We start from the raw sequence: 26,798 nt of genomic DNA, 5'->3' as shown, positions 1-26,798 counted from the left end.
TGTTTTGTTTATTGTTTTGGCGGTGTCACTCCCGAAGTCTGTTGCCCTATTGTGTGTGAAAGTCTTTGTGAATAAACATAAAACAAATACAAAAAAAGATCCCTTTGTGTCCCGTGTTCCCTTTTCCCATACCCTGGTTGTCTCGTTTTCCCCTCCCCTCTCCTTTACCTTTCTGGCGGTCCTCAACCCTAGACTGAGGATCGTAACACAGGTTTCCTCACAACCGTATGTCTATATATTTTATGTATATGTATATGTATATATATGTATATGTATATGTGTGTGTGTATATATATATATATGTATATATGTGTATATGTGTATATATATGTGTGTGTGTGTGTGTATGTCTATATTATATATATATATATATATGTGTGTGTGTGTGTGTGTATGTCTATATTATATATATATATATATATACACACAGACAAATAAATGTGTGTACACACACACACATATATATATATATATCTTATAATATTTTATATTCAGTCACCTCCAGAATTACTACACCCCCCATAAAAATGTTACACATTCATAGTCAAACAATAATTATTGTTCATAAATAGGAAGCACAGAAGTGATACTGAGCACCACTGCTGAGGGATGGTGGACTTTGGCACTCCTCCATGTGGAATAATTCCGCTTCCTTACAATTCTCCTCTTTGCATTTGTGTACTGTAGTCTTCAATTTGCAGCACAGTTTCAATTGGGTTCAGATCTGGAGACTGAGATGGCCACTGCGAAGCTATCATTTTACACTCTCGATCCCGTTCCTCTGTTGATTTTGATGTGTGTTCGGGGTCATTTCTCTTGTTGAAAGATCCATCCACAGATAGGTCTCAACCTTCTGGCAGAGGCAACCAAGTTTCGAGCCAAAATTTCTTCACATTTATTGGAATTCAATCTGGCATTAATCTTCCCAAGTTCCCTTGACTCAGAACAGCCCCAAAGCATTAGCAATCAGCAATCATATTTCACATTGGGTATCAGGTCTGTCTCTTTGTGTGCCGCCGAACATGACGATGACGTTCGCGAACGCTCTCCGCACTGACCCACAGTTACGGACCATAACAGGATTTTACTCGTGTGTAACTCCATATTTTTACCCCATGGAAACAGGAAAGACGGCAGACAAAGACGACAAAGGATTTACTGGACAGCTCGATCAATAAATATTTCTCACAAAGAATGCATTCTCTCTTTTTTTTATTTAAAATATTCTTTAGGGCTGCCAGTAATTTTGTCAATTAAAAACACTATTCAAATTTTTTTTCTAGAATAGTATAAAATGAATTATTTAATTAGATAAATGGTAGGCAATTTCTCTGACCATTATGAGGAAAATCTGAATCATTATCGGCCTTGTTTATTGCTCATTTTATGTTTATATCCAGATAATGACGCCGTCAGTACCGCGATCTGCCAAATGCATGACAGCTACGCGAACAGATTTCCTGCGTCTGATGAGCGCATGATTGTATATGCAGACTGCTGTCACCTCGCCGTCCTTCCGCGACGACACTCGCCGTGTCGCGTTATTTGCTGCGCTAGCTGTCACAACAGCTCCTGCTCGCCGCTGAACGTCCAATCTTTTTTTGGTGCATGGTTTTTGACAAAATAATAACGAAAGCGATACCAGTGCTGGCGTACAAAAGTAATTAATAAATAAATAAATGAAACCGTTTCCTCTGCGGCTGCCATCTTCGAGGGCACTTTGGCTGGGCTGCTGGGGAAGTGCCCGTATTTGGTAGATGAGGATCGCAGGGTGCCGTGAGCAGTCGGATGTGAGACGGGGAGCGGGCTGCCATGGAGGCGATCGGCGTCTCCTTCAGCAACCCCCTGGATGACTACGAGCTGGTGCAGCGCATCGGTAGCGGCACCTACGGCGACGTTTTTAAGGTAAGGCGCCCGTCGCGCGCACATAAATGCGGGCTCGCGCCGCTGCTCGGGGCCGAATCTGAGCACCGCTTTCGGTTTATGGCTGGTGCTTATTTAGATTTAAGTAGATTTAAATCGATCTACGGCCAGGCGTCGTTTTGGCTTAGCTTGCATGACTGATCTCTAGGAATCCCGCAGACAAACGCTGTCAGACGTCGCTCTTAAATGCCTTGTATTAGTATCAACACACTGCTTCTAGTCGGCTTTTTTAACAATGGCCAAGTGATTCATGTCACCACCGCTGTGCCTAATAACTCTAGAGTTGCAAACAAGTTCTCTTGTTTGTGTTCCATGTGCTATATTTCATTATCCATCTACCCTTCCATCCCTCCATCTATCAATCTTCTAACCGCTTTTACTGGTCAGTTTTACGCCGATTATTTTCTATTAGTATATAAATATACGTCATGTTATTACATTTCAGTAAAAATTTGTTCAAAACATCTATTTTTAATAATCGTACAGCATTTAGAATGTTTGTACAGATATGTGACTATTTGTACAGTTGTGTGCGCATAAGGATACCATTTATTGTGCTGAAAGTTTTTTCCCATTGATTGCCTTGACACGGCCTGTTGTACGAAGTGCGAGCTTCATAGTGTAAAATTACAGTTAATTACAATTTTATGAACTCCAAACAGAGGTCATAATTTCATGTGTAAAGTTAGAGGCGCGGTGAATGTCTTTCCAAACCAGCTCCGCCTTCATTTTCTGACTAACGTCGGGCACGCAGCGTGCCGCCTCTGCGCTCACGTCCGTTTCTGCGCTACCTGGACGTGCACTTGTCAAGCTATTTATCAAAGACAGGGATAGTTTATTAAAACGCGCACATTGTGCTTTTTTCCCGTTTGCTATCTGCATCTCTTAGATTTCTCAGTAATCATGCTCCAAGTAACATAAGGATATAGGTACAGGTGGTGAGGTAGTGCTGCTCTATAAATATGTGAAATTATACGTTACTCTGGATGAAACAGTTAGTCGGCGACCAGGCAATAATTCGATATAATGATCGCTGTTAAGGCCGCAGTGACCCCGGGACTTTGTAGGTGGGGCAGCTGCACGTGGTCCGACATCAGTTTGTGTGTGTTTTTGTAGTTATTGTGTCCCCACAATGTAATACAAACCTGTAACTTTTTACCTTGTGGGGACATTTTTCTGGTGAATGCAATAAAAAAACAAAAAATTCAAAAACTCTTGTATTTTGTTTGGTTACATACGGTTAAGGTTAGGGCAGGGTAGGGGTTAAGGTCGACAGTGTTGGGATTAGGGTTATGCTCATATAAATGAATGGATACGTGTGTGTGGTGTTCACACAATGTGTTGAAATGACCTTTACTTTGAAAAATGTAAACATTTGTGAATTGTTTCGTGTGGATGTGCCTAAGGAGAATTCAGCGTGTAAAACGTAAGCTGCAGACTGAAAAACGCACAGCACTGCGGAGTGAGGTGGCTCTCCTCTGTTTTCGCAGGAAGCGGTACTCGTACGCGTGACGATGACTGGCGATATCAAATAAAATGGGCGTCGTCGTCTCTCAGTGGCAGTCCTGCCTGTTTAACGGTCCAAGGCGCCGAAGCTGCCTTTCTGCGGCAGGAAAGCCAGGGAGGACGCAGCGGAAGGAAGGGCACTATTTAATCCCCACGTGACGGGGCCGTGCTGAGGACCTCAGCGTGGCAGCTGTGAAATTTACTGTAAACACACCGAAGTATGTCACCTTCCTTTGCCTGGCTTTGTCTCATTTCTCCATTTTTAATACATCACAGGCAACCATTGTTGGAGTTCGCAGACAGCGAAAGTTTCCTGCGCCTTTCACGCTGTTCCGAGTTTCTGTCACCTGCTGCTTGTCGCCGGTTCCTTTCATGTTCGAGAGCCTCCACATGATAGTGTCTCTGACCATAACAGGAAAGAAAACAGGAAGTGAGTGAGGGCAGATTTCACTTTTTTTTCTGGAGAATGTTCTACTATTGGCTGCATCTGTCACCATGACAACCGGAGAATGGCTTACAGTTCCATAGTGGCCTTTGGTGTCTCTGCCTGGGAATCACCAGTATTAAAAACTCCCCCTTTGTGTTGTTGAGTTCTCTCTTTTATATAAAAAACCACGTGATTAGATTGAACTTCTAAATAGCATTTTATTTGCTTAAACATATAAACATTTATATATTTTTTGTTTACAAATTACGGCAGAAAAGGCTAACTATACCGTTCCAGAAATCGAGGCTTTAGGATGAGCATACTTCACTGTGAATGGTGTGACTGGTTTGTCTGGGCCGGCCGAGTCCGAGCCCCAGGGCTGAGTTCTGTTTGTAGCCGCGGCAGTGATTCATCTCCTGTAGGCACGTCGTGAGAATGAGGCGAAGGCGAGCTCCTCCCCCAGCGCACGTGACGTGAGTCGCCCTCGGTTCTCATTAAGATGCCTCACCACTCTCCTGTCACATTATCTGAGAGGCACTGTCACGCCTTGGGTGCAGCCAGCCTCCATGACTGACCTCAGTTTGCATTCTCAGAAATATAAATCAGCATCATGTTCTGCTTAAAAAGTCTGAGTCAGTCAAAATTGGTGTCAGTCTGCACTTTCCATCATATAAATTGTGATTCTGTTTTGCTTAAGAAGTCTTAGTCGGTACGAGTCTGAATTCTCTTTAAAGTCAGTCATCATTCTCTTTAGCTTAAAAAAAGTTTTAGTTAATATATCTCAGTCTGTAGTCTCCTTAATATAAACTATGATGTTGTTCTTCATAAAAAGTCTTACTGCAGATAATTGGCCTGTCTGCGTCCTCCTGAAGAAGAATCCACTCCCTGTTTCCCTTGAAAAGTCCTAATTGTTTTGAATCCGAATTCTCTTTAATATAAATACTCGTTTTGTTTTTGTTTAAAAAACCTTAATCGGTCTGAGTCTGAATTCTCTATTAAATTTGTTTTAATCCTGCTTTGCTTAAAAGGGGGAATTTATCTCAGTCTGCACTCCCCTAAATAAAACCAAGAGTCTCTTCCCCATTCAGTGACCTGTAATCTCAGTCTGGGTCTGCGCTCCCCTAAATAAAACCAAGAGTCTCTTCCCCATTCAGTGACCTGTAATCTCAGTCTGGGTCTGTGCTCCCCTAAATAAAACCAAGAGTCTCTTCCCCATTCAGTGACCTGTAATCTCAGTCTGGGTCTGTGCTCCCCTAAATAAAACCAAGAGTCTCTTCCCCATTCAGTGACCTGTAATCTCAGTCTAGGTCTGCGCTCCCCTAAATAAAACCAAGAGTCTCTTCCCCATTCAGTGACCTGTAATCTCAGTCTAGGTCTGCGCTCCCCTAAATAAAACCAAGAGTCTCTTCCCCATTCAGTGACCTGTAATCTCAGTCTAGGTCTGCGCTCCCCTAAATAAAACCAAGAGTCTCTTCCCCATTCAGTGACCTGTAATCTCAGTCTGGGTCTGTGCTCTCCTTACAGTAAAGATTCTGTTCCGCGTTGAACACTTCCTTTGTACCCGGTCGCCATTACGCACCGAGGGTATCATGATGCTCCAGTATAAATGTAACATTATTCTTATATTATTATTATTATTATTATTTATTATCACTTTGGAGCCGGAGTTCAGCCTGGACTCCTGCTTCTCTGGCTGCTTCAGCCACATTTGAGGGTGGTGACCCTCTGAGATGTTGTCTGCCCACTGCACTTTGAGGGTGTGGGAAATAGCAGATATGAAGGTCTCATTGAGATACGCCATCTCCGTATGTCATCCTGTGATTATGTAAGACTTCCTGCTATCTGACTGCCAGCCCTGCATTGGCATTGGATAAACCCTGTTTGAATTTCATACATCACAGCTCAGAGTGACAACACTGAGGTTTCACAGTCTGAAGCCTGCTGAGACCTTTTACGCCTACAACCTCTTCCGGAAATGATACTCGGTCGAGGACCTTTACGATGTAACCGCAGCATCGGTCTAATAATGAGCCACATACCTCAGTAGATAGCTTACCTGACGGCAATAATAAAGTAAATATTTAAATGCTTTAAATGAACTGCACCTTCATAATGCCTTCGTTCAGTGCACCTTCATAATGCATTCATAAAAGATTCAGTGCACCTTCATACTGCATTCATAGAACATTCTGAATCAGCATGTATATATAATCATGTAATGTTTGTTATTAATATGTATTAAAGCTGTTAGAATGTTACGGTATACTTACACACTGCTTATGAATGTTCTGTTAAGCTCTGTTAGAATGTTACGGTATACTTACACACTGCTTATGAATGTTCTGTTAAGCTCTGTTAGAATGTTACGGTATACTTACACACTGCTTATGAATGTTCTGTTAAGCTCTGTTAGAATGTTACGGTATACTTACACACACTGCTTATGAATGTTCTGTTAAGCTCTGTTAGAATGTTATGGTATACTTACACACACTGCTTATGAAAGTTCAAAATACACACACACACACACACACACACACACACACGTAAGGCTCATGTTCACGGTAAGGGTACGGCACATATATACACGTAAGGCTCATGTTTACGGTAAGGGTACGGCGCATATATACACGTAAGGCTCATGTTCACCGTAAGGGTACGGCACATATATACACGTAAGGCTCATGTTCACGGTAAGGGTACGGCGCATATATACACGTAAGGCTCATGTTCACGGTAAGGGTACGGCGCATATATACACGTAAGGCTCATGTTCACCGTAAGGGTACGGCGCATATATACACGTAAGGCTCATGTTCACCGTAAGGGTACGGCGCATATATACACGTAAGGCTCATGTTCACCGTAAGGGTACGGCGCATATATACACGTAAGGCTCATGTTCACCGTAAGGGTACGGCGCATATATACACGTAAGGCTCATGTTCACCGTAAGGGTACGGCACATATATACACGTAAGGCTCATGTTCACCGTAAGGGTACGGCGCATATATACACGTAAGGCTCATGTTCACCGTAAGGGTACGGCACATATATACACGTAAGGCTCATGTTCACCGTAAGGGTACGGCGCATATATACACGTAAGGCTCATGTTCACCGTAAGGGTACGGCGCATATATACACGTAAGGCTCATGTTCACCGTAAGGGTACGGCACATATATACACGTAAGGCTCATGTTCACCGTAAGGGTACGGCGCATATATACACGTAAGGCTCATGTTCACCGTAAGGGTACGGCGCATATATACACGTAAGGCTCATGTTCACCGTAAGGGTACGGCGCATATATACATGCCTGCTTTGGGTTAGGGAGGGATAGCTTGTGTCCTTCACAACGAACTATTAAAGCAGAACTAATAAGTGCCACTTTCAGTCCTTTGCAGCTGGTTCCTGATTCTTTGACATGGTGCTGCTCTGAGTCTGCATTCCTCGTAAATCTTTGGTTGTCATTGATTTTCTTCAGGCACGAAACATCAAGACATCAGTGATCGCAGCTGTCAAAATTGTCAAGCTAGACCCAGGTAGGACACAGAAATTTGTCTGCCTGGGCAATTGGGTGCTTTACTGTCTAAAACCGTAATTCCTATGATAAACTGCCCCCGAGGCCTCTTTTTTGAGGGGAGATTTGTTGAGGGTATACGGCTTTTCCTCGTACTATAGATGCAGCCTGCCTTTCCTGTATGGTCCATAACATGTTCACCCTGATCTTTCAGGCGACGACATCTCGTCCATCCAGCAGGAGATCACTATGATCAAGGAGTGTGCACACAAGAACATTGTGGCGTACCACGGCAGCTACCTCAGGTGGGCCTTCAGAAACCCCATGACCGGCTGAGTAACTGAGTGATTATGCCCTGAACGGCTCCAGGGGCACGAGGCACTGGCTCCCCCTGCTCTCTGACATGAGGCTTTGCTGTTTTGGACAGAAGCGGCTGCTAAAAATGCCAGATAAAAGTGCGGTTGTGAGCTGCGACATCTCCTTCATTTTCAGGAATAACAAGCTGTGGATTTGCATGGAGTACTGCGGGGGGGGATCGCTGCAAGACATCTACCACAGTAAGTAACCTGAGCTATGGGTGGAGATGATGTGGGGCAAACTCAGGCCCAAAGGTGGAGGAGCTCAGGAGGTGTGTGTGGCTCAGCGGGTTTGGATGATGCACTTGTGATCAGAAGGCTGCTGGTTTAAATCCCAGCATTGGCAGTGATTTCAAAGTGGCCCCTTGCGCGAGGCCCCTGGGCACCGCCTGATCCTGATCTTGCCTTCTCAAGAAATATTTATGTTGCTTTAGAAAAAAGCATATGATAAATAAAGAAATTAAATGCAAATTGAATGCAATGCAAACCAAACAACGATAGATTTGAAACTTGTGCAAAGAATATGCTGTGTGCATTCTTGCACACTCTAATGTAGTTGTTTTTGCTTGGGAATGATCCTGCCCTCGAGCTTGGTGCGGGAGCACAGTTTTTAGTGTTTTCGCACTGGAGACTGTAAGAGCCTTCGCACTGCTCCCCGGCCTGCCACTTTGCATGTAGCGTTTCCTCATTGCAGCCGAGTTCCATCGGGTGTCACTCTGGGAAAACCTTGTCCTTAGCTTCTGTTTGACACCTACAGCTGATTAATACATCTTAGCCGTCGATTGGCTAATGATCATGCCGGCCTCATCTGTCTTTAAGCTGCCTATTAATAGTCCGCTATGTAGCCATTAAAATATCTGTTCTGTTTCCTTGGGCAAGATCACAGGCTGATGTTGCTAAAGAATGGGGACGCTGTCACCATGACCTAAATCGATGTTCTCGCAGTTACAGGCCCGCTGAAGGAGAGGCAGATAGCCTTCGTCTGCCGGGAAACTCTCCAGGTATGTGACTGTGGGAGGGCAGGCCTGCATTGTACTCGCTCCATGTGTTCCGGTCGGTCACGCCAACGCCGCGTGACTTGGTTCAGTGTTCGGTGTTAACCTGCTAGCTGCCTTCTTAAGGGGCCCCGTGTAGCTGTGTGGTCACTCTGACTCTGCGTGGTCACTCTGACTCTGTGTGGTCACTCTGACTCTGTCTCCCGCACAGGGCCTCAACCACCTGCACAAAGCAGGCAAGATGCACAGAGACATTAAGGTATGGAGTGACGGCAGTGAGCCGGAGGGTGGCGTCGCATGCTGTGCTTAGTCTCGGGCAGTAATATCCCTCAGGACTGCATGTCACAGTCTTGCAGCTGTAGCCATAGCAACAGAATCGAAAGAACTACTCTGTGTAATGAGCGTTTATCACCGGTGCTGTTATTGAGATTAGAGGTATCTGGGAATGTGTGTAGGGCCCAAGGGGGATGCGCGCGGGGCCCCGTGTCTCGCCCTAGGGGGACGCGCTGGGCCCTGTGTCTCGCCCTAGGGAGGACGCGCATGGGGCCCCGTGTCTCGCCCTAGGGGGACGCGCGCGGGGCCCCGTGTCTCGCCCTAGGGGGACGCGCGCTGGGCCCCGTGTCTCGCCCTAGGGGGACGCGCGCGGGGCCCCGTGTCTCGCCCTAGGGGGACGCGCGCGGGGCCCCGTGTCTCGCCCTAGGGGGACGCGCGCGGGGCCCCGTGTCTCGCCCTAGGGGGACGCGCGCGGGGCCCCGTGTCTCGCCCTAGGGGGACGCGCGCTGGGCCCCGTGTCTCACACTGGGGAGGACGCGCATGGGGCCCCGTGTCTCGCCCTGGCAGCTCTGCGTCATTACACTGTCTTATTCATGACCGCGGAGGTGTCTTTGAGGCCCTCTCTGTTTTCTTTTGGCCACGATCTCATTTAGTCTTTGTCCGCTGCCTGCAGGGAGCCAACATCCTTCTGACTGAGCGGGGAGATGTCAAACTGGGTCAGTTCAAACCTGCAGTTAACCCACAGCACACGGATAGTAATAGGCTCATGTAAGAGTGTGGTAACATACACACACAAAGCAACATGATTCACCTTGAAGCTGTGACTTACGTCACTGATAATTCTGTAAAATGGGAGCATTGAACTCCCCGGCGCAGTCTAAATTTACAGTGAGAATGTGTAATGAATATTATATAAACTGTACACTAGGTGGCGTCAGTGAGGTAATATGACCATTATACGAAAACTCATCCATACAATCCTACTTCTCTCCCAGCGGATTTCGGGGGTGGCGGCTGAGATCAATGCCTCGGTGGCTAAGAGGAAGTCTTTTATCGGGACGCCTTACTGGTATGTGGTTTTGGTGTCCGGCATTGTAGATTTCCCCACAATGCACCAGGGTGAATATGTTAATGACTGTGGTGAGTTGCACTTACAGGATGGCGCCAGAAGTGGCCGCCGTAGAGAAGAAAGGCGGATACAACCAGCTGTGTGACATCTGGGCGGTGGGCATCACCGGCATCGAGCTGGCGGAGCTGCAGCCGCCCATGTTTGACCTGCACCCCATGAGGTGAGGCCTCGGTGCTCGGTCGGGTCAGTACCGCTGTGGGCCCACAGCTGAGTTAACCTGCCGGTTCTGTCCCAGGGCCCTGATGCTGATGTCCAAGAGCAGCTTCCAGCCCCCCAAGCTTAAAGACAAGTCCAAGTGGTAAGATCTGTGTGGGGAGGGGGGCGTGTGGAGTGAGCTGGCCTGTCCTCATAGTGACCGTTTGTACTTCGCCCCCCTCCCTGCCTGCCTTCTCTTCCCAAGGTCAACTGATTTCCACAGTTTCATCAAAGCGTCTCTAACCAAGAACCCCCGTAAGAGGCCCACGGCCGAGAAACTGCTGCAGGTGTGTCCGTCATTCATGGGCCACTCTACCCCCCAGCTCTAACCCTCCCACTCCTCCCCATCTCTAATCCCCCACCCCTGGCGTGTCCTCTGTGTGTCTGGGGGGGGGAACATTATGTGCACATTAGCTCTAGGCCTGGTGCTGACTCTGATGCTGCATTTCCTGAGTGAGTGACATTTCCTGGCAGGTTTTTGGGTGCCGCGACTTCCTGCATTGCTCGGGTTAACAGGACCCCCGCTTTGCTGATTCTCTGCTGTTCCTCTGCTTTCTGATTACAGCCTCACGTAGTGGCGGGACGCCGATCCTTCTTGGCTGTCCTGCATGTTCACAGAGCCGTACAGTGTGGCCTCATCTTGGTGTGTATTTTTGGCTTTGCAGCACGCTTTCATGACGCAGCTGTTGACACGCACGCTGGTCATTGAGCTACTGGACATGGCCAGCAACCCCGACATCCACCCCTCTCACGGTCTGGACGAGAGCGACCTGGAGGTAATACTCAACCCTGGGCTGTCACCTGCTCACCTCCTAAATGTGCAGATCCATCCATCCATTTTCCAACCCGCTTATCCTACTGGGTCGCGGGGGGTCCTGAGTCTATCCCGGAAGCAATGGGCACGAGGCAGGGAACAACCCAGGATGGGGGGCCAGCCCATCGCAGGGCTCACTCATACACCATTCACTCACACATGCACACCTACGGGCAATTTAGCAACTCCAATTAGCCTCAGCATGTTTCTGGACTGTGGGGGGGAAACCGGAGTACCTGGAGGAAACCCCACGATGACATGGGGAGAACGTGCAAACTCCACACACATGTAACCCAGGCGGAGACTCGAACCCAGGTCCCAGAGGTGTGAGGCAACAGTGCTAACCACTTAAATGTGCAGATCCTCGGAGGAAATCCCAATGTGGTCTCTTAAAGGTCTGCCTCAGGTTGCTCCCTGGGTGTGTCGCAAAGTGACCCTCATCACTGAACGGCGTCTCTGTTTCCCTGCAGACGTGTGATGCCTTCCCCGATAAGATCCCATCCCTGGGCAGACAGCCCTCCATACAGCGCACCGTGTCTGAGGAGCAGTGTGAGTCCCGTCTGCTCTGCGTGCCGCGGGCCCTGCCTTCTTCTCTCTTTCTTCACGGGTTACGGAGCTCAGTTTAATAGGTACACCTGCTTGCTAATGCAGTCGGGGAATCATGTGGCTGGGGCTCAGTATTTAAAGCTTGCAGGCAGGGGCAGTGAGTCACAGACAGCACACCGTAAAATCCACCCTGAACGAGGTATGTTTGCTGGCGCTGACCTCTCCGAATTTTTTCTATCTGTAACATTCTATAATTCTCATGAACTGCAGTGTCTGGAGTTTACAGATCGGGGGGGGGGGGCAGTCTACGTGCATGGTGGCCGCTCTAGTCCTGCCCTCCATTTTGGATGGGGCCGGGGGGAGGCACTGGAATGGGATGGACTCTGAAGGCCTATTGTCAAGGCTCCCGACATGGGAGTAACCGTGGGGGGGTATGTGAGGCACGTCCTGACAAAGCGGCCTCTTTGGAGCGATGAAAGCACAGCGATGGGGGGGGGGGGGGGTGCGCCCTGGATGATGGGCAGGCTGGGATGTCCCTCTGCAGCACACAGTGGGTTCTGTTCCCTAGGAGAGACGCCTGAGAAGGTCGAGGCCTCAGAGTGCGTGGTTGGGGGTCAGACTGAGGGGGTGGGGGTCAGACTGAGGGGTCGGGGGCCAGACTGAGGGGTCGGGGGTCAGACTGAGGGGTCGGGGGTCAGACTGAGGGGTCAGGGGGTCAGACTGAGGGGGCGGGGGTCAGACTGAGGGGTCAAGGGGTCAGACTGAGGGGGTGGGGGTCAGACTGAGGGGTCAGACTGAGGGGTCGGGGGTCAGACTGAGGGGTCGGGGGGTCAGACTGAGGGGTCGGGGGTCAGACTGAGGGGTCAGGGGGTCAGACTGAGGAGGCGGGGGTCGGACTGAGGGGTCAGGGGGTCAGACTGAGGGGTCGGGGAGTCAGACTGAGGGGTCAGGGGGTCAGACTGAGGGGTCGGGGGTCGGACTGAGGGGTCAGGGGGTCAGACTGAAGCCCGAGACCGTAAATGAGGTGTGTCTTCTGGACTGTGACAATAATGTAAAAATTGGCTCTATAGACACTCACCTGCAATAACATGATAAAGGGAAGTTATGCCAGAAATGAACTAAAATCTATAAACAGGCAATAACATCATCTATCACAGTGAAAAGATGCAGCTCTTTTCCTGAAAGCACTTTATTGAATGGTAATAGATTTGAAATACTGTCGTAATAATGGTATTACTTTAGGCACTAATGTAAAACATCTAGGAGGGTGAGACCTCAAATAATTAAGGTGATCGTCGCTTAAATGCCAGCAAAGCCTTTTCAAGGCTACAACTAGGAGCTGCTTTCGGTTTCTGTCTGTGGCCTTAGGGTGTGACCCACATGTCAGCCTGACAGGAAGGAAGTGAGGGAATCATCGGGGCACCATTCAGGTCGGGCCGAGGAATGTCTCACTGTCAGGCAGTGTCTGTCATGATGTAGCATGTTGTCTTCATCAACATCGTCTGCTCTGCCGCTTAAGTCTCACTGCCCTGGTTGTGAGTCCTGTTGCACTCTTTCAGTTGAACAGGTGAAGTTCACCCCCCCCATGAGGAAGGAGACTGAGCCCTGTCCTGACCTGGTGAGTACGAGGACTCCTGCATCTGACTCAAACGTGTCCCCACTAAAGATGGCAAGGTTCCTGATGAGATCAAACGTGTCCGCACTTGAGATGGCAAGGTTCCTGATGAGGTCAAACAAGTTCCCACTTGAGATGGCAGGGTTCCTGATGAGGTCAAACAAGTCCCCACTTGAGATGGCAAGGTTCCTGATGAGGTCAAACAAGTCCCCACTAAAGATGGCAAGGTTCCTGATGAGGTCAAACGTGTCCCCACTAAAGATGGCAAGGTTCCTGATGAGGTCAAACAAGTCCCCACTAAAGATGGCAAGGTTCCTGATGAGGTCAAACAAGTCCCCACTAAAGATGGCAAGGTTCCTGATGAGGTCAAACAAGTCCCCACTAAAGATGGCAAGGTTCCTGATGAGGTCAAACAAGTCCCCACTAAAGATGGCAAGGTTCCTGATGAGGTCAAACGTGTCCCCACTAAAGATGGCAGGGTTCCTGATGAGGTCAAACAAGTCCCCACTAAAGATGGCAAGGTTCCTGATGAGGTCAAACAAGTCCCCACTAAAGATGGCAGGGTTCCTGATGAGGTCAAACAAGTCCCCACTAAAGATGGCAAGGTTCCTGATGAGATCAAACGTGTCCGCACTTGAGATGGCAAGGTTCCTGATGAGGTCAAACAAGTCCCCACTTGAGATGGCAAGGTTCCTGATGAGATCAAACGTGTCCCCACTTGAGATGGCAAGGTTCCTGTTGAGGTCAAACAAGTCCCCACTAAAGATGGCAAGGTTCCTGATGAGGTCAAACAAGTCCCTACTTGAAATGGCAAGGTTCCTGATGAGGTCAAACAAGCCCCCATTGGGCTGCAAGGAACACATGGAGAACATAGCACTTTGTGAAAAGCGCTATGTGTGCATTTGTTCATTGCCTCCATTGTAAGTGCTCTATGGGCATGAATTGACAGTGAATCTGAAAATGACAGTGTTGTTAACGCACTTCAATGATTTCTGCTTGCTCCCAGGGCTCCTACGATGACTGGAGCATCTCACCAGATGAGAAGAACTCTCCGTAAGAGAATTCTGTACACCCCGATATGCTTACAGGAGTGACAATAGCTTAATGATGTCTTTAAAAGCCCAAAGACAGCGTTTTGTAAGATGTATCACTTACCTAAAGCATATTCTTTGAACATACTCTCAGTGCTAATGTGCTTTTGGCTGATGATCCGGTATCCGGTGCTTTTTGGCTGGGCTCCAGAGGGGTAAGAGGGTGTTGCTGGACTGGAAGGTGTGGTGTTGATGGGAGCCGGTGTGCTTCTCTTTCAGGAGTCTGCTGGAATGTGTAGAGGAGGCTTTGCTGGAGAGGTGAGGGCTCGTCATGGTTACACTCAGCTGGTCTCGTCAGACTCATTACCTGCTTAATTACCAGCTCTTAGCTGCTGATTTAATCTTCAGATCAAGAACATGAGCTAACCAAACTTTACACTCTGCTCTAGGAGTCTAACGATAAAGCGATCGCCCTCTACTGAGGTAAGATGGAAGTACAGCTTTAAAGAGTCACCGTGATGTCTGCCCTGCATTGTAAACTTTAATAGGACCAAATATAACCGTATATCCTTATGGCAGTTTACAGGGCATATTGCTGCAGTATTAATAAAAATAAACCATGGTCCATCTATATATTGTGCATGCAACAATAATTAAGAAATACCTGACAGCCGTGTTCAGTGTAAAGTGTTCAGAATATAGAAAGTTTGACACCCCCCCCCCCCTCTTTTGGCTGCAGAGTCCCGAGGAGGCCGACAAATGCGGGACGGTTCGGAGGTGTCCCGCTCTCAGCCCCTCCACAGAGTCCAAACCCTCCCCCTTGTCCACCCTTAAGTCTTCGTGTCCTGGCCTGGAGGACATGGACGTGGATGGATTCTGGAGTAACTCCGCCCTCTGCCTGGACTCCGCCCTCTCCGACTCCATCACCGACAGCTTGCGTAATTATATTTCTTGGGTTATCGGCTGGTTGGTGGGGGGGGGCAGGGAGACAGGGAGCTGATTGGTGCAGCAGATGATACAGTTGCTATGGAGACGAGGGACCGCTGTTATACCTTTGAAAGGGAAATTGGGACAGTTAAATACCCAGCTGTAGAGAACAATTAAAGCCTGTAAGTACAAAACAATTTCAGTAAACGTTAAAGGCAAGCAGCCAGGTCACGTGATGTGCGAGGTGCCAGGTGTAATAATCTATGCAGCGTCAACTTTTTGAATCGCACGGCTGTTGTGCATATTTCCCAGCAGGGGGCGCCAAATGCGAGGAGATGGTACTAGACGGGAGCCTTTCCCCCTCCCGGCAGACTCTCTCTGCAGAGTGGAGCACGCTGCGAAGAAAGCCCGAGGAGTCTGTGAGTGGTGCGCCTCTTGTACGGTCACTCTTTCGTGGTAATAGTGCGTGGACGTCGTGTGACTCGCTTTACCGTCATTTCAGCGAGCTGTCTGCCACGGACTGCCGCCGACTCCCAAAGTGCACGTAAGCGACCGACACGAACCCCACTGACTGCCAGTAACGGATAGCGGAGCTTTAAAATAATGCTGATGCTAAATATTAGTAATTCATAAATAAAGTTAAAACAAACAAACGTTTATACAAAACAAGGTGACTTGCTATGTGTTTCAGATGGGAGCGTGTTTCTCTAAGGTGTTTAACGGCTGTCCTCTGAAGATCCACTGCGCCGCTACCTGGGTGCTGCCCAAGACGCGCGGTAAGGACACGTGACCCATTGGCTCTGGCCCCCTAGGCGAACCCGGCACTGAGCTACCTGCTCTGAATCACCCCCAGATCAGTATCTCATCCTGGGAGCGGAGGAGGGCATCTACACCCTGAACCTGAACGAGCTCCACGAGGACACCTTGGAGAAGGTACTGTGCCGGGGGGCGGTTACACAGGAAGTGCTTACCCTGGATGCTGACTGGGGAGGGTCAGGCAGCACGGATGGATGGATGGAAGGGTGGGTGAACGGATGGATGGATGGATGGGTGGACAGAGGGATGGGTGGATGGATGGGTGGGTGGACGTATGGATGAGTGGACAGATGGATGGATGGATGGATGGATGGATGGGTAGATGGATGGGTGGATGGATGGGTGGACGGATGGACGGATGGATGGGTGGGTAGATGGATGGGTGGATGGATGGGTGGACGGATGGATGGATGGATGGGTGGACGGATGGACGGATGGATGGGTGGGTAGATGGATGGGTGGATGGATGGGTGGACGGATGGATGGGTGGATGGATGGGTGGGTGGGTGGGTGGACGTATGGATGAGTGGACAGATGGATGGATGGATGGGTAGATGGATGGGTGGATGGATGGGTGGACGGATGGATGGGTGGATGGATGGACGGATGGATGGATGGACGGGTGGATGGATGGACGGGTGGGTGATGATATTATTAGGCATGAGGTTCCCAACCCTTTTTACGTGTGAGCTACTTCTATAAAGGAAATACTCTGACGGGCTGCCGAATCACAACTGGGGTGGGGGGGGGCTTTGGGATATTTTGCCGACCCTAGTGGCCCCCCTCGCTATACTTTGACGATGGCGATCGACCAGTTGGCCCCCAGTGGAATGAAGCTTACCGAATCATCATGACGTGATTTGATGCCTCTGCCCCCCCCCCCCCCCGTTAGCTTTCCTAACAGCCATAAACTTCCTGCCTCAGTTTGTTAACCCCCCTTCACTTCCTGTCTTTCCCTCCCCCTCTTCAGTTACTCCCGCAGAGGTGTACTTGGTTGTATGTGATGAACAGCGTCCTCATGTCCGTCTCAGGTAGGTCCCGCCTCCCTGGGGCGTCGACACCTCCCTGAAGGGCGGGGCTAAGCTGGCTGTCTCCCCATGTGACCTCAGGGAAGTCCTCCCAGCTGTACTCCCACAGCCTGACCGTGCTGTTCGAGAACCGAACCAATCAGCAGAAGCGGCAGGGTCACCTGTCCATCAGCACCAACCGCCTGTCGCAGAGGATTCACGCCAGGTGGGGGCGCCGTGTCCTGCACCCATCTGTCCATCTCCATGTCATTTTCACGAGTTATGTTTTCTTATAAATAGTCACGATTACTTCTGATAATCTTGCCTGGCCTCAGATGTACTACCAAGGCTAGGTGGCTAGGGGGCGCCGCAGTGCTGTTGTGGAGCGCAGCTGGGAGATTAGGTTTGGGAAGCTGTCAGCCAGCCCAGCTGTCTTCCATCAGGCGCGGCCGTGCCCTCGTCACCCCTGCCTTCCTGTGTTTTCGGAGCATGTACACTGACCCATGACCTGCTCTTGTCATCCATTTCCTCTCCATTAGAGCAGATACGTGGGATGTGGCCGTCTTCCCCCGGGGGGGGTAGAAGATATGGCATGCGAGAGACAGCCTGAGCCTTTTAAACAAGTGTATCTCAGTGATCGTACAAACAAATCAAGCTGTATTATGAATAGTGCTGCTTAGTGGCTAGTGTGGAAAGGATATTTACAATATTCAGCCTTAGTGCTGGCTACGCAGGCAGTACCCAGAATGCCGTGCGCCTGTGAATGCGATAACACAAACCGTTATGATAATGCAGGATTCCGGCCTGGATCTGGGGGAAACACCATCTCCGCCACCGTGGGTTAGATTCCCCTCCTGCGTGCGCTTTGCATGTTCTTGCTCTGTTTGTTTGGCTTTCCTAAGGGCACTGTAGCGTCTCCCCGTACCGATTGATTATGTGTACAGGTACGTGCCCTGTGATTGGGTGACTTCCAGTCCCGGGTGCCCCCTGATTGGTGCCCTGTGCTTCCTGAGGGAGGGACTAAGTTCACCGTGATGCTGTTTTGGATGAGCAGTAGATGCCTGGCAGTAGATGGATGGTGTGTAGATTCTGTTAATCTTACGCTGACAGGAAGTTTGCCGTCTCCGTGAAGATCCCGGACACCAAAGGCTGCCGGAGGTGCAGTGTGGGTGAGCTCTCTGCGTGTGGTGCCTGGGTTCCTGGGGTGCGGTGTGTTCATACCTGGGCCGTCCCTAAACGGCGGCGGGCGGTGTCTCCCTCTGCCAGTGCGTAACCCCTACACGGAGAGCACCTTCCTGTGCGGCGCGCTGCCCTCCGGCCTGGTCCTGCTGCTGTGGTATGAACCTCTGCAGAAGTTCATGCAGCTGAAGGTGAGTCCGTGCGTTTGCTCGCTCACGCCTCTCTGCTGAAGATGCTCAGACGTATAGGATGAAGCTGAGGGCTGTTCAGCTGCGGGTATAACAACAAGAACATAATTATCCAGTGGCGTATGCAGGGGCGGGGCCACAGAGGCCCCAGCTGAAATCTGATTGGCACATCGAGTGTCCCATCCCCATCCCTCCCCCATTCAAAACACATTATTGGCTAATAATGAGGTTGGCCCCTGTGTATGAATAATGGCCCCTGTGTATGAATAATGGCCCCTCTTATGACGAGCACCTTAAAAAGTCATAGAATCGGCTCTCTAATTAGCAAATGAAAAAATTAGCTCACATCCTTTGTGCTATATAGTGTGTAATTATTGGTTAGGGATTAAGGTCACTGCATGTCCCTCTCTCTCTCCCCCCCCCATCCCAGCACCTTGCAGTGTCTCTCCCAGAGTCCCTCCCCATCTTCGAGCTCCTGGTCGTGGAGACAGATGAGCTCCCCTGGCTGTGTGTGGGCCTGAAGGAACATTCCGGAAGCGGCGACGAGCCGCTGCAGTTTGACATCGTGCACCTGAACAGAGACCCTGGCGTCCAGCTGGGTAATGCGGGCACCCGCCAGAAGGGGGCAGAGGTGGGTGGTGGGCAGCCGGGTGGTTGAGATACATCAGTCACCTGCCTGTCTCAACAGACAGCGCCCCCCTGATGGTGGCCCAGGTGACGCAGCTGGACAGAGACTCGGTCCTCATCGCGCTGGAAAGTGAGTGTCACACGCCAGACGTAGGGGGCACGTTTTGGGGGCGATTGGGGGTTCGGGGCCTCGCTCAGGGGCCCAATGGTGAGATCACACTGACAGCCCTGGGATTTGGACCAGTGACCTTCTGATCACAGGACTGAGCCACACACACACCCCCCCCCACGCCCAGCATTCATTCAGTCTTATTAAGGATACCTCATTAACCTGATTCCGAGACGCAGGATGGGGCAGGGAGGATGGAGCCGTGAAGGCTGTTCTCTCCTCCTCCACAGAGACGGTGCGCATCGTTAACCTGCAGGGGAATCCGAGCACGGGGTTCACCTCGGAGCTGACCTTCCCGTTCTCCATCGACACCCTGGGTAAGGCGTGGATAGCTGTACAGCAGATACTCAGCTGCGCGATCATGCTGTGAGATTCGTAAGCACTGAACGGGACTGTGGCACTGGGAGTGATGTGGCTGTGGTGTGCAGTGTGTCTGCAGGACAGCGTGCTGGCTTTCTGGAAGCACGGCCTCCAGGGAAGAAGCCTGCAGAGCAACGAGGTGAGGCTGAGCGCCGCGACAGACCGGCGCGCCCTGCAGACAGTCTGCATTTTTGTTCCCTACCATGGGTTGGGAGGGAGCAGAAACATGGACTGTCTGGATTCCCGAGGACCGGGTCAGGAAACACTGTACTGAATAGATACAGACACAGCAGACTGGATATTAGTACATTAGGATCTGAAGGTCAAACGCTGAGCTGCATGTTGTGCCCGCAGATAACCCAGGAGATCACGGACGAGAGCCACGCTTTCCGAGTCCTGGGAACAAACAGGTACGTGACTCTCAGCCACAGCATTTGTTTGCTTAGTTGTGTAACTTCCAGGCAGGTGATACCAGCCAGGAAGAACCCAGCCACAGAGGCCGCCCTGCTCTTTCTGCCTGCTGTTTATTGCACAATTAACAGGCATTTGCGTCACTCGACACTTTTTTTTCCATATGTATGTTGCGGTTTAAACGGAATGTGGACTTTAGTAGCACCTCTTACTGTATGATTGAGTCACGAATAACCTTTAAATGCACTGTCAACATTCATTTTACTGGGTGGCCGTTTGCAGTTCCATTGATCTTTGGCTATTATGACATCAGTGTGGCTCACAGGGAGTCGTACCTGACTGGATTATGTTTGGTGTCTCGGGTTGCAGGGACATCATCCTGCAGAGTACCCCCACAGAGAACCCCTCTGCCATGAGCAACTTGTACATCTTGACTGGCCACGAGAGCAGCTGCTAGGGGGGGGCCCTCCTGAGGGAACACACTACTGGACAGCTCCAGCCTTCCATCCTCCTAAAGTGAGGACTCAACCTGGGGAAATGAGCACACAGCCGGAGAGGAGATCCGCCTGTTTCGAAGCCTCCGGCTTGCGAGGACGGCCATTAGCGCTTAGCGGTGCTTTCGAAGGAGGGCTGGTTTACGGTCCAGGATCTCAAATCTCCTCTGAAGGTTTAGCTGGTCGGGTTTGACCCCCCCCCCCCCCCCCAAGTAGGAGGAGGAGGAGCCCATGACGTTACGCTGCGACATGAGCAGGAAATGAGGAGATAAGCTGGAGAGGGCCGCCAGTGCAGGGCTGTGGGGGGGGGGGGGGAGGGCAGCAGCAAGGGAGCACAGCCGATGCGAGGGGGGGGGCAGCTGTTAACCTTGGGTGCTACTCCAAACAGAACGTATTTTAAAGCACATTTTTTAAATAAACATCGTTTTCTGATAAAAGCGAAACAAATAAATACTTCAGAATGAACTGGTTCAGGTATTTCTGGTTGGTTTTAAGATTTTAGATATGCAGTATAAGCAGTTCTAATAGGCCAGTTCTTATCTGGGATTTAGGTAAGAATGAAATCATTCCTTTTTATATAAACAAGGCTTTAAAAACAAGTATGGTTGCCAAACTAAGGTCAGTATCATTACTGAGCTATAAGGGGATTCAAAAATCCCAAACTTTTGCTGCAATTAGCCAGCAGTTTATCAAATGCAGTTCACTGTAGGGTTTCTATTTTAATTCTAGTCTTTGTCAGAGTAAGACAGTGGATTGAATATGAAGTATTATCTTTAGGACAGATCATTGTTCATTTGCACATTTAATTCTACTTTTGTAGAGCCTGTTTTGACTGCCGTTACATAATGTGAAATCATTTGGTGTAAAAAAATATCTGAGAGAAAAAAATTATTTGCAATGGCTGTGGGTCTTTGTACTTAAGCAATTGATTTGCTGATATTTACCATGAAGAAAACTTTTGTAATTAAATATGTATAAAGAAGAAAGTGCAATGCTGCCCAGGACGGCTGATGTTTATGGAGGGTATAGAGCCGATGTGACTCTGGGTGGCTGGCTGGTCTCGGGGCTCTGCTCTGGGTTTCAGGAAAGGGTCCGGATCTTCTGTACAGTTTGCAATGTCGATGCGTTGGGTGTGAACATTCCACTTTCCTTGAGAAGGAGCAGTCCTTATTTAAGCATTTACCTCTGTGGCTGGTAGATTTCTACCTGTTGGAAAGCGGACCGGGGGTGTCTTGGACATTATACACGTCAGACAGACTGCTCAGTATCATGTCAGACAGACTGCTCAGTATCATGTCAGACAGACGGCTCAGTATCATGTCAGACAGACGGCTCAGTATCATGTCAGACAGACGGCTCAGTATCATGTCAGACAGACTGCTTAGTATCATGTCAGACAGACTGCTCAGTATGGCTTCAGACAGACTGCTTAGTATCACCTCAGACAGACCGCTCAGTATCGTGTCAGACAGACTGCTCAGTATCGTGTCACACAGACGGCTCAGTATGGCTTCAGACAGACTGCTCAGTATCGTGTCAGACAGACTGCTCAGTATGGCTTCATACAGACTGCTTAGTATCACATCAGACAGACTGCTCAGTATGGCTTCAGACAGACTGCTCAGTATCGTGTCAGACAGACTGCTCAGTATGGCTTCATACAGACTGCTTAGTATCACATCAGACAGACTGCTCAGTATGGCTTCAGACAGACTACTCAGTATGGCTTCAGACAGACTGCTTAGTATCACATCAGACAGACTGCTCAGTATGGCTTCAGACAGACTACTCAGTATCGTGTCAGACAGACTGCTTAGTATCACGTCAGACAGACTGCTCAGTATCGTGTCAGACAGACTGCTCAGTATGGCTTCAGACAGACTGCTTAGTATCACCTCAGACAGACTGCTCAGTATGGCTTCAGACAGACTGCTCAGTATCGTGTCACACAGACGGCTCAGTATGGCTTCAGACAGACTGCTCAGTATCGTGTCAGACAGACTGCTCAGTATGGCTTCATACAGACTGCTTAGTATCACATCAGACAGACTGCTCAGTATGGCTTCAGACAGACTGCTCAGTATCGTGTCAGACAGACTGCTCAGTATGGCTTCATACAGACTGCTTAGTATCACATCAGACAGACTGCTCAGTATGGCTTCAGACAGACTACTCAGTATGGCTTCAGACAGACTGCTTAGTATCACATCAGACAGACTGCTCAGTATGGCTTCAGACAGACTACTCAGTATCGTGTCAGACAGACTGCTTAGTATCACGTCAGACAGACTGCTCAGTATGGTTTCAGACAGACTGCTCAGTATCGTGTCAGACAGACTGCTCAGTATGGCTTCAGACAGACTGCTTAGTATCACCTCAGACAGACTGCTCAGTATGGCTTCAGACAGACTACTCAGTATCGTGTCAGCCAGACTGCTTAGTATCACCTCAGACAGACTGCTCAGTATGGCTTCAGACAGACTACTCAGTATCGTGTCAGACAGACTGCTTAGTATCACCTCAGACAGACTGCTCAGTATCGTGTCAGACAGACTGCTTAGTATCACATCAGACAGACTGCTCAGTATGGCTTCAGACAGACTACTCAGTATCGTGTCAGACAGACTGCTTAGTATCACGTCAGACAGACTGCTCAGTATGGTTTCAGACAGACTGCTCAGTATCATGTCACACAGACTGCTCAGTATGGCTTCAGACAGACTACTCAGTATCGTGTCAGACAGACTGCTCAGTATCGTGTCAGACAGACTGCTCAGTATCGTGTCAGACAGACTGCTTAGTATCACATCAGACAGACTGCTCAGTATGGCTTCAGACAGACTACTCAGTATCGTGTCAGACAGACTGCTTAGTATGGCTTCAGACAGACTGCTCAGTATCGTGTCAGACAGACTGCTCAGTATGGCTTCAGACAGACTGCTTAGTATCACCTCAGACTGCTCAGTATGGCTTCAGACAGACTGCTCAGTATGGCTTCAGACAGACTGCTCAGTATGGCTTCAGACAGACTGCTCAGTATCGTGTCAGACAGACTGCTCAGTATGGCTTCAGACAGACTGCTCAGTATGGTTTCAGACAGATTGCTCAGTATTGTGTCAGACAGACGGCTCAGTATCACGTAAAGCCTGATCTTGCAATCATTTTCCTGATGGCTAATAAATGCTTTGAGAAGACAACGCAGCTGCCTGATCTCCGATTCCTTCACCTCCACCGATTCCTTCGCCTCCTCCGATTCCTTCACCTCCTCTGATTCCTTCACCACCTCTGATTCCTTCACCTCCACCGATTCCTTCGCCTCCTCCGATTCCTTCACTTCCTCCGATTCCTTCACCACCTCTGATTCCTTCACCACCTCTGATTCCTTCACCACCTCTGATTCCTTCACCTCCTCCGATTCCTTCACCACCTCCGATTCCTTCACCTCCTCCGATTCCTTCACCACCTCTGATTCCTTCACCACCTCTGATTCCTTCACCTCCTCCGATTCCTTCACCTCCTCCGATTCCTTCACCACCTCTGATTCTTTCACCTCCACCGATTCCTTCGCCTCCTCTCTCCCCCGTCTCTGTTGTGTTACTCTTCCCTTCCTGCTGCCACTCTCATTCTCTCGCGGCAGTCATGGTGTCACACACCTGGGTTCAGCCGTAATCAAACGGCTTAAAGATGTCTGCTTTATGCATGCAGGAATTCAGCCAATGAGAAAGCTGAGAATTGGCCATTCTGTGTGGTAAGACCGCCTGGGTATACCCCCCAATACCTGTCACCCCCCTCCCCCGACATCCCTGAAACTTTCCTAACCAAAATATGTGTTCAAATCTCCCAGTATAAAGTGTGTATTGCTGCTATGGAATCCAGGTCCAGATCAGGTAGACATCACTCTCGCAGATACACACAAATGTCAAAGCGTGTTTGCAAATAGTCAAGCAGGAGATCCTCTTCATGAAAACACTGTAAGTAGTTTCTCAATAATATTTTTTTTTTCCATACAGTTCCCTAAGTTTATAACATACTGTGAACTGTACAGTGACTGCTTCACTGCTAAACGGAAACGGCATACGAGCTGCCTGATGAGAACATTAGCCAGTGCGCTGTGCTCCTTTACCGCCGAAGCTGGCGTCACCCACCCCCCCCCCAAACCCCCCCCCCCCCCTTTGTCCCCCCTGTGGGTCAGTCTGATCCATGTTGTGCCGCTGCTCAGTTAATGGGCCGACGTTTGCATTACAAATCCTCAGAATCGCCAGCATGTACTGACACTTAAGGTTCCTCCATTTCCTGGCTAATTGGTAACTGCTGTGGGCTGTTTCTGGGAAGCGTCAGGTTAATGGTAACTGGTAACTGAAATGGGATGTGGTTTCTCTGTTTTTTTATTTAATAATATCAGAAATAGCTTCTTCCAGACAGGGTTCAGAGCAGCATCCAAATATGAAAATGAAAAGCGTAATTCCACTGTAGCGTGGTGTTTTAGTCATTCCTGTAGACACTTTCCACCCACCCATAAGAGCCCCCAATGCCCGCAGCTCTGCCGGACGGGACATTTCAGCCCCTGTGTGACCACGTGGAAAGTCACTCCTAACAGCGCCTGCATGAAAAGACACGACAAAAAAACACCACCATCGCTTTTAGCCAAATTGCGTCTTTTATTTTCGTATTTTGATGGATGGACGGATATTTCTCTAATACATTCGCCGTGGCATGCATGAGTGCTACAGACAGAGAGGTACCACTTCAGTGGACAAGGAATAAGCATGTCGTACGCTGTCTCGTTACTGGCTGGCCATTATGCTTTACAGCCCAGATTTCCCGCACTCCTGCGCTCGGTTCCGTTCCCAGTACAGTGTAAATACCCCCCCGGCGTTTAGCTTCGCGTATCTGGGCTTCATCTTCCGCACCGTCAGCGGATCCCGGGACACGAGGCACATCTCCGCCTTCACACTGGCACATGCTGCGCTGCCTGACCTTTGATCTGAAACAGATTAAGCACAAATCACAGTGCCACACCTATAAAGGCAGTAGCTTCAAGAGCCATCGACCCAGAGATGTCCAACATCCTAGCTGGAGGGTCAGCTTTAAACAGCTGCTCAAAGTAGCCGGCCCAGCGAGTCACAACGGCGGTGTCACCCGTAAGGACCGTCCCATCACCCGCCCTGACTGCAAGTCTTTGAGGAACAGAAAAGATGTGTGTAATGCTTCAATTCCTCTTTAAGCAGGACGTGGGTCACTAGACTACAGAGGGTGTCACCTGCTCACAGTTTTCTCTAACAAACACCCCCTTAGCTGCCCTCAGAGCCTCACTGCTGTCCTTCTTAGTTCCCGGTACAGACTGGAGTTGCCACCAAGTCCTGCGCTGTGACTCCTCTCTCAATAATATCCAGAGTGCCCTGCGAGATGAAACATCTCCTTCTGGGAACACTGGCCACACCAACACAACCCTCTGCAACCTTCAGGATCTTATCACGGAAGGTCTCTCAAATCACGTTAGAGTCAGCAGTCACACCCAAGTCTACAAGTTCCTCATGCAAACTGATTAGAAACAGCCTGATCTTGGAGTCTGGCTAAGTCCAGCCTCATTCTCCTAGTAGGTGAAGCCTACTGGATCTAAACTGAAGTTGCGAGTAGAATGTCTCCCTCGAAGAGACATCGCTCACCGCGGTCGGAGCATACACTGAGTCAACAGACAAGACACCCAAGGAGGGTCTTAACCTGAGTCTCCTGATACGCTCAGTGAAAGGAGTGACATCAGACGTCATCAGAAGGAGCCGATCAGCATCAGCTACTTCCTGCGTTTGGCAGCCATCAGACCGACTCAATCTCTACAGAGATCTGACCACTCCCTGGTCTGCGTACCTCAGAGAGTGCTGGCACCGAAATGCGGCGTTTATGAAGCTCCCCCCACAGCAGAGGAAGGAGTTCATCTTGCCAAGGAGACAAGACGTTCCACACGCCGACCCGGATGGGCCGCCCTCAAACTGGGTCCCGAGTGCCGGCATACAGCAGGTGACACCTCAGCACCACACCAGCCCTGATCCCCAACAGGCCTGACCCTATTGGCTGTCCAACGGTTACGACTCATCCGGGGAGGGGGCTCCCAAAGGCTTTCCCCCATCCCCTTCATGGTGCGAGCAGCCTTCCTAACCCTAACCCTAACCCTATTGGCTGTCCAACGGTTATGACTCATCCCGGGAGGGGGCTCCCAAAGGCTTTCCCCCATCCCCTTCATGGTCCGTGCAGACTTCCTAACCCTAACCCTAACCCTATTGGCTGTC

The 26,798-nt window shown here is 49.6% G+C and overlaps 3 protein-coding genes across 20 annotated transcripts; all 3 read left to right on the top strand.

Annotated features, from left to right (window-relative positions):
- The first annotated feature begins 1,312 nt into the window (after positions 1-1,312).
- On the top strand, positions 1,313-23,711 carry map4k6 (mitogen-activated protein kinase kinase kinase kinase 6). 4 transcript variants are annotated; one of them, XM_048995148.1, is made up of 32 exons: positions 1,313-1,905; positions 7,347-7,404; positions 7,597-7,687; positions 7,875-7,939; positions 8,684-8,739; positions 8,945-8,992; positions 9,680-9,739; positions 10,002-10,075; positions 10,164-10,295; positions 10,371-10,433; positions 10,536-10,617; positions 10,996-11,106; positions 11,615-11,693; positions 13,250-13,308; positions 14,312-14,358; positions 14,616-14,654; positions 14,786-14,819; positions 15,076-15,274; positions 15,576-15,682; positions 15,766-15,807; positions 15,955-16,039; positions 16,117-16,196; positions 17,050-17,110; positions 17,189-17,312; positions 18,197-18,255; positions 18,353-18,456; positions 18,884-19,052; positions 19,142-19,210; positions 19,480-19,566; positions 19,678-19,748; positions 19,964-20,019; positions 20,390-23,711. In XM_048995148.1, the coding sequence occupies exons 1-32, from the start codon at positions 1,813-1,815 to the stop codon at positions 20,475-20,477; spliced, it is 2,592 nt and encodes an 863-aa protein (XP_048851105.1). In that variant the 5' UTR covers positions 1,313-1,812; the 3' UTR covers positions 20,478-23,711. The 4 variants fall into 4 exon arrangements, with proteins under 4 accessions (XP_048851105.1, XP_048851103.1, XP_048851104.1 ...); XM_048995146.1 differs by lacking the exons at positions 1,313-1,905; positions 7,347-7,404; positions 7,597-7,687; positions 8,945-8,992 and having other exon boundaries at positions 7,877-7,939; positions 9,680-9,722; XM_048995147.1 differs by lacking the exons at positions 1,313-1,905; positions 7,347-7,404; positions 7,597-7,687; positions 7,875-7,939 and having other exon boundaries at positions 9,680-9,722; positions 15,579-15,682.
- Positions 13,321-14,250, top strand: LOC125720097 (uncharacterized). Of its 2 annotated transcripts, none has more exons than XM_048995172.1 (2): positions 13,321-13,544; positions 13,587-14,250. In XM_048995172.1, exons 1-2 carry the CDS (start codon positions 13,357-13,359, stop codon positions 14,227-14,229), a joined length of 831 nt encoding a protein of 276 aa, XP_048851129.1. In that variant the 5' UTR covers positions 13,321-13,356; the 3' UTR covers positions 14,230-14,250. The 2 variants fall into 2 exon arrangements, with proteins under 2 accessions (XP_048851129.1, XP_048851131.1); XM_048995174.1 differs by having other exon boundaries at positions 13,343-13,364; positions 13,491-14,250.
- LOC125720094 (uncharacterized) lies at positions 21,784-23,711 on the top strand. Of its 14 annotated transcripts, none has more exons than XM_048995166.1 (2): positions 21,784-21,953; positions 22,650-23,711. In XM_048995166.1, the coding sequence occupies exons 1-2, from the start codon at positions 21,784-21,786 to the stop codon at positions 23,662-23,664; spliced, it is 1,185 nt and encodes a 394-aa protein (XP_048851123.1). In that variant the 3' UTR covers positions 23,665-23,711. The 14 variants fall into 14 exon arrangements, with proteins under 14 accessions (XP_048851123.1, XP_048851121.1, XP_048851118.1 ...); XM_048995164.1 differs by having other exon boundaries at positions 22,554-23,711; XM_048995161.1 differs by having other exon boundaries at positions 22,410-23,711.
- Positions 23,712-26,798: the final 3,087 nt, after the last annotated feature.

Source organism: Brienomyrus brachyistius, chromosome 24 (genome assembly GCF_023856365.1).
Source record: "Brienomyrus brachyistius isolate T26 chromosome 24, BBRACH_0.4, whole genome shotgun sequence".
NCBI classification, from domain to species: domain Eukaryota; kingdom Metazoa; phylum Chordata; class Actinopteri; order Osteoglossiformes; family Mormyridae; genus Brienomyrus; species Brienomyrus brachyistius.
This window is presented reverse-complemented; position numbering and strand designations above follow the sequence as displayed.